The 6,009-nt window shown below is 33.2% G+C and overlaps 1 protein-coding gene and 1 long non-coding RNA gene across 2 annotated transcripts in view; both read left to right on the top strand.

The window, feature by feature from the left end:
* Positions 1 to 6,009, top strand: part of LOC101242436 — a 25,214-nt gene that overhangs the window by 9,417 nt on the left and 9,788 nt on the right. The window contains exons 9-15 of the mRNA XM_018817090.2: positions 895 to 1,097; positions 1,332 to 1,455; positions 1,592 to 1,852; positions 2,080 to 2,307; positions 2,386 to 2,643; positions 2,760 to 2,854; positions 3,454 to 3,619. Of these exons, the coding sequence (XP_018672635.1) occupies positions 895 to 1,097; positions 1,332 to 1,455; positions 1,592 to 1,852; positions 2,080 to 2,307; positions 2,386 to 2,643; positions 2,760 to 2,854; positions 3,454 to 3,619 (1,335 nt within the window). The remainder of the gene's footprint in view (positions 1 to 894; positions 1,098 to 1,331; positions 1,456 to 1,591; positions 1,853 to 2,079; positions 2,308 to 2,385; positions 2,644 to 2,759; positions 2,855 to 3,453; positions 3,620 to 6,009) is intronic.
* On the top strand, positions 5,269 to 5,619 carry LOC108950875. The gene is made up of 2 exons (XR_001975391.1): positions 5,269 to 5,391; positions 5,460 to 5,619. It is a non-coding gene; the product is annotated as an uncharacterized LOC108950875 (long non-coding RNA).

Below are 6,009 nucleotides of genomic sequence, written 5' to 3' on the forward strand. Positions count from 1 at the left end.
GATCAAATGGAGATTCTTCAGTTGAAGAGATTATGATATCTCGCACCTCTGCGGCGTATTCAGGCGAGAGCGATGCAACAACCAGATCAAACCTTGTTCGTTGATCCTGAATGATTTTGTTGTTGAACTGGCTTCCACTTGCGCAATCCATAATTGTGGGTCTGATGGCCAGAATATCGGGAGATTGATGCTATAACCGCGTGGTTGCTCCCTCTCTGAACTGGCGGGTTCTGCTGAACTTGACGGTTGCGTCTTGGGCATCTCTTTCCACTTGATCTTTGTGATGAATTGACTTGTGTTCAGATCACGTCGAGGTCACCATTGAAGCGTTGGGAGATCGTGTTTATCAATTTGTTTTTTTTATTAAAAAACCTTATTCAAACAGAATGGAAATTAAAACAGTTAGAAATGTAAAATATAAAAGTAAATAGATATTGCAACACAAACACGCGTTGCGAGTAATAGTACGTTCTATCACATCGCCTCAACCAAATGTGACTGTAGAGAACAGTCGATGAACTAACGGTGAACGAAAAGGCAAGGTTACAGGAAAAAGCGCACACGTGGGTTCACCGAGTCGTGACGGTGTAAATCACGGAAAACAATAGCGGGGACGGATTGAGAACGAATAAAGAACATAGTTAAATTGATTATAAATGAAACACTACAATACTATCGATTGTAACCTTTTTTTCCTGATTATCATTAAATGGTGGTTCATAAAAAGAAAATTAAAAAAAGATCTCGTCTGAAAAAGTGTCCCATCTTTCCCCACCCTACTATATGTAAGTTTCTACTACAAACAATCATGTTACATTTGGGCTACAGTAAATAGCATACTAGTATACAATACAATAAAAGTAAAACACATTGTTGTTTCACATTTATATTTAGCACCTGGTGCCATCAAGAAAAACGATGTTAAGATATTTCCAATCAATAAAGAATGCACATTTTCTACATGCGTTGTTGGATTCAACGTATCAAGAGTACAAAGGGCAAACGAATATGTTTTTCGGGTTGAGCACATGACGTTAGGTGCAATTATAAGGATGGCGAAGTCGGCATTTGAAATTGATAGTTCTAAATATGTACAGGTGACGTTTTATAAAGAAAATAAAAAAAAAATATTACAGAAGTAAAACAATTTAAATTAAGTAGGATAAAGAGCTTTGCTAACATGGTTTAAATTTATCTTATTTTCTTGCATTTGAAAAAAAACAAACTTACCATTTCGTAAATTTTCAAAATCGTCCGTAGGTAAACCACATGAAAACTTTCGTCGGTAGGTAAACCATATGTAACTTTAACGCTTTTTATATTTGTGTTAGGTGACTACAAGGCCAGTGAAACTAAATGTCAATACAACCTACAACTTTGTTATGAGAGTAAAGACGCTGTTGGCGAATTCAACTAGTGTTTCAAGCCGAGAATCGACCTTTTCTTTTTTTACTGGTAAACTTATATTTCAGTTGATTGCCATTTTGTAAGACTATTGTACAAATTAAACAATTATTAAGTTTTGATTTTTTGTAAGATTATTGTACAAATGTACTTTCTTAATTTCCACACAAATAAGTTCTAATTGCAGGCCCACCAAATCACGTTCCATTTTATCGCATCATTGAAATTACTGATGACCAGCTTACGATTGAATGGTCACGATCAAATTATGCAGATGGCTATGAGATTTACTTTCGTAATACCAGCACAACTCATACAGTAATCGTCGGTGACACGACTAGTGTAACAATAAACAACTTAAGCTTCTCTGTCTACATATTCAATGTTACAATGATAGCAAAAAACGGGTTTGGAAAGAGCCGAATGAATTTAGCGTCACAAACTACAAGTAATCAATCGATTTTTACTTATTATAGTTTCTAATTAACTTGAAATATTTAAGTATAAATGCTAGGTCTAACTATAGGGCTTAATTTTAAAACAGAAGTAGAAAGTTCTTTCGGAACTCGTTTAAGATATTATTTTAAAAAGCAATCCAACAATATTTGTTCCAAATCAATCCCACAATATATCTGTGCTACAAACTAAGAACATTTCTTTTTGTTTTACACACAGGACCATGGCGGTTTCATAACGTCACCGGTGTAACGTTTATTCTGACTTGGAGTGATCCTTATAGCTCCCCGTATACTTTGTCCACTGATCCCCAAGCATTCATATCAGGATCAGGACGATCTGCACATTTTTCGAAATTGACGCCCGGTGTAAAATACACTGTTAATGTAACTTATAATGTAACATCTGGCAAAAAAGTTTTGTTTTTTTCGGCTTACCAAATAACAGGTAAGTTCATGGAAAGAGTATTTTATTGAAAAATTTGTAGGCCGCCTATAATATATAAGATATTTCAATTCCTTACAGACATTATTCCACCTTTATTGACAATAACAAATGTTTCCAATGGATATGATATAAAAATTTCCTGGCCGACTGTTCACGGGGCTATTTACTATGTCCTTATGTACAAGCGTTTACCAGAAGAACATTTTTTTAATGAAACAACAACAAGAACCGAATTGATTATAAGCGATGTGTATGGAAATTCAGCTTACCGGGCAATTGCTTATACTATTGGTGCGGATACTTTTAGTGCAAAAAAAGAAATTGTTTTTCGAACAGGTATATACTTACAAACTTAACAATTTGATTATGATGGTTAAGTAATTAGCTTTGATTCATTATGGTGTTTTCTAAAATTTATACATCTACAATACTTAAAAAAATAATTATTGCAGCCATACTACCGCCAGCAAACCTTACAGTATCAAATGTCACGTCCAATTCGCTTTTTGTAAGTTGGAAAAGCATAAATGGTGTTCTGAAGTACCAGGTTTGTATATATGGTTGCTTAACTTGCTTGCTAGTTAAAAATATTCATTTTTTTTATCCAAAGCATGATATTAATTATGTGAATTGGTTTTATTAAAATAAATTTCTTAAAGGGGGTTTCTGGACCATATAGTTGTGGTTATGTTATTGCGCACAAAAATAATAACTAAAAATGTGGTTTTCAAAACCACGTGCTTTTACATCTCGTAATTGGTTGCACGATGCTTCGATTTTCGACGAATATTAAAAAAACCAATCTGAAATATTACGCTTTCTCCTATAAGACAATTTAAACATTTTCTTCATATCAGTATAAAGTATTTATCATATCAGATTGGTAGCTGCTCAACCGTTTTTCTTAGAAAAAATCGATCGTACGTTAAATTAAGCTTTAAAAAGTTTCAGAAGCTCGTTTTTTTTTAATCTTGGGTGTTACATTCTTATTACAGAATTTCTTCATCTATATATAATTTTCATTTTACGTTGGTATGCCCCTTTAAGTAGGCAAAACTTTTTGTTCCAGATTTAAATGTGTAATGAGATAGCACAATCACTTGCTTGTATTTTCCGATTTGTCAATGTTACTAAACTTGTTTACAGATTTATATATTCCAATCAACAAATATTACCCGAGTAAACACTACTTTAAACACGAACAACCTGATTGAAAATCTGCTACCAGGCGTAGAATACCTAATTTCTGTAGTTGCGGAATATCCCCAAAGCACAAGAAGCAATCTGTCATCGAAATATGAAGTGATTACAGGTAGTCCAATAATGTTTGTATAACGTATGTCTTTAAAGGCAAACCAACGAAACATCAAAATTTGTGTATTGTTAGATATGCTCAAATGGGATCTAAAGGTACCATTACAGTTTGAAAATAAAAATCAGCTTTTACAAAACAATTTTAAAACCGCAATTTCGACCGCTGGAGTAAAAAATGGCTATGGCGCAAAGCATGGGCTTTCCCATAGGAAATAATTTCACTCAATTTTGATCGTTTTTAATTTATAAAACATTAAATAAAACTTTTAATTTTATTTCTGATTAGGTATAATGAATGCTTCTTCTTTGGGAATATGTAAAAAAATACTGTAAAACCTAAACTTTATCATGTTTTTTGATCTTCGATGGAACATAGCTGCATAACATGATGACTTAGCATTTTTTACTTATTATAAAATTTTACCACTTTTTTATATTGAAGGGTTTAATATATCTTACCTGCTGCACCATTTTCGATTTTAGTTTCTAAAATACTAAAGAAAATTAAAATTTTGTTTCTGATTTGGTGTACCGAATGCTCCTTCTTCTTCAAGAATACTTAAAGAGTCTGACCCACGGTTCTCAAAATTGAGCAGTTTTTTGCATAAGAATAAAGTTTTATGTCTACTGATGCTAAATTAACAGCTAGTTTGTGAAAATTTGGTTTAATTTAAAAGTTATGAACCTTTAAATAATTAAATTTTAATGTGCGTAAACACACTCCACTTTACTTCTATTTTTTGTGGTAAATTCAAAAGGCGACCGTTTTATTGATTTCAAAATTACTTTGCTTATTAAAATTGGTCCAGTATTGGCGGAGACATTCGTCTTCAAACAGTGATCTCTAGCGGTATCCTTTTTTTACTACGAGCTCCGTGATTGTGTGGTAGGAACATACTAGTCACGTGACTGATTCATTCGTAAAAAGAAACCTGCGTTTTTTTGTTCTCTCGTTTTTCGCTGAAAACACTGCCTCTCATTCAGAAACACTAAGAAAGGCGAGAGGCAGTGTTTTTAGCGAAAAACGAGAGAAGAAAAAAAAACGCAAAAAAGCACAAAAAAACGCAGGTTTCGCTTTTACGAATGAATCAGTCACGTGACCAGTACGTTCCAACGTCACAATTACGAAGCTCGTAGTAAAAAAAAGATAGCGCTAGAGATCACTGCTTGAGGACGAAATCTACGCCTATACTGGACCAATTTTAAAAAGCAAAGTATTTTTGGAATCAATAAAACAGTCGCTTTGTGAATTTACCATAAGAAATAAAAGTGACGTGGGGTGTGTTTAGGCCTTTTAACGTTGTAAAAAACGTCACTTGCGGGAACTTTGACGTCACAATACAATATTTCGTTTATAGGGAAAACCCGGCCTATCAGCGGTTTATAGTTTATTGGTGCAGTGTTGATACCTAAGCAAATCACAACAAGGTATTAACAATACTGAAAATGGCTTCAGCAACTTATTGGAGGTTATTTCCTTGGGAACAGTGTATAATCACACAAAATAGCCTACCAAGCTTGGTGAAGATTTAGTTTTCGGGACTTCCCAGGGTTCAGATTTTAAATTCTTTATGTTTTTTTTCCCATGTCATAGACTATATCTATATCTGTATTTAAAGTTACCATAAGCTGAGCAATCATGCATGATTGGTGCTGTGTTTAAAATAACAGGACAAGAATGACTGTAAAGCAATAAGTATATATAATATGTGTGTTTTCATTTTCAAAAGGAACAGTAGGGCATAGAAAGAAGCAAGCAACATTACATTGGTATGCCGGTCATCTCATATTTGTACATTTTTACTTCAGACGGTTTTACTATGATATGTTCTCATTAGGATATGCAAGGAAACTTGTTCGGATAAGTAAGTAAGCATTTATTTGGAGACCGGAGAATAACACAGAAGAAACAGATCCACCATCTGGTACAAGCGTTGTTTATTCAAAACAATGAAAATAATCCAATACTTATACATGTATTTCTAGTAATGTTGAATGTACTTAATTTAAAACAACATAACTCTTGCATGAATCACATTTTGTATGAAACAAGACCATTTAAAACTGAATGATGAAATATTCTTGCAAATGTTGTTGAACTGTCACTATAATGTAGTTCGCTTATACTTTTAATCAGTACTGTTGGAACATTTATGTTTTCCCTTTCCAGTCATTCTCGACCTATCAAACAAAGTTCTCCATGAACATGTGATTGACCAACTTTTAGGTATGAAGGCCAGCAATAAATACTATATTAGTGTAAATTGATTTCGCCAAATGTGTATTCCATGTTAGGGTCTCAGTCAAGAATACTATATCTATTATTACATATATATATATATCTCATTGTGTATATTTAAATTTAAGCACAATTCAGGAAACATGACT

Source organism: Ciona intestinalis, unplaced genomic scaffold, assembly GCF_000224145.3.
Source record: "Ciona intestinalis unplaced genomic scaffold, KH HT001119.1, whole genome shotgun sequence".
Lineage (NCBI taxonomy): Eukaryota > Metazoa > Chordata > Ascidiacea > Phlebobranchia > Cionidae > Ciona > Ciona intestinalis.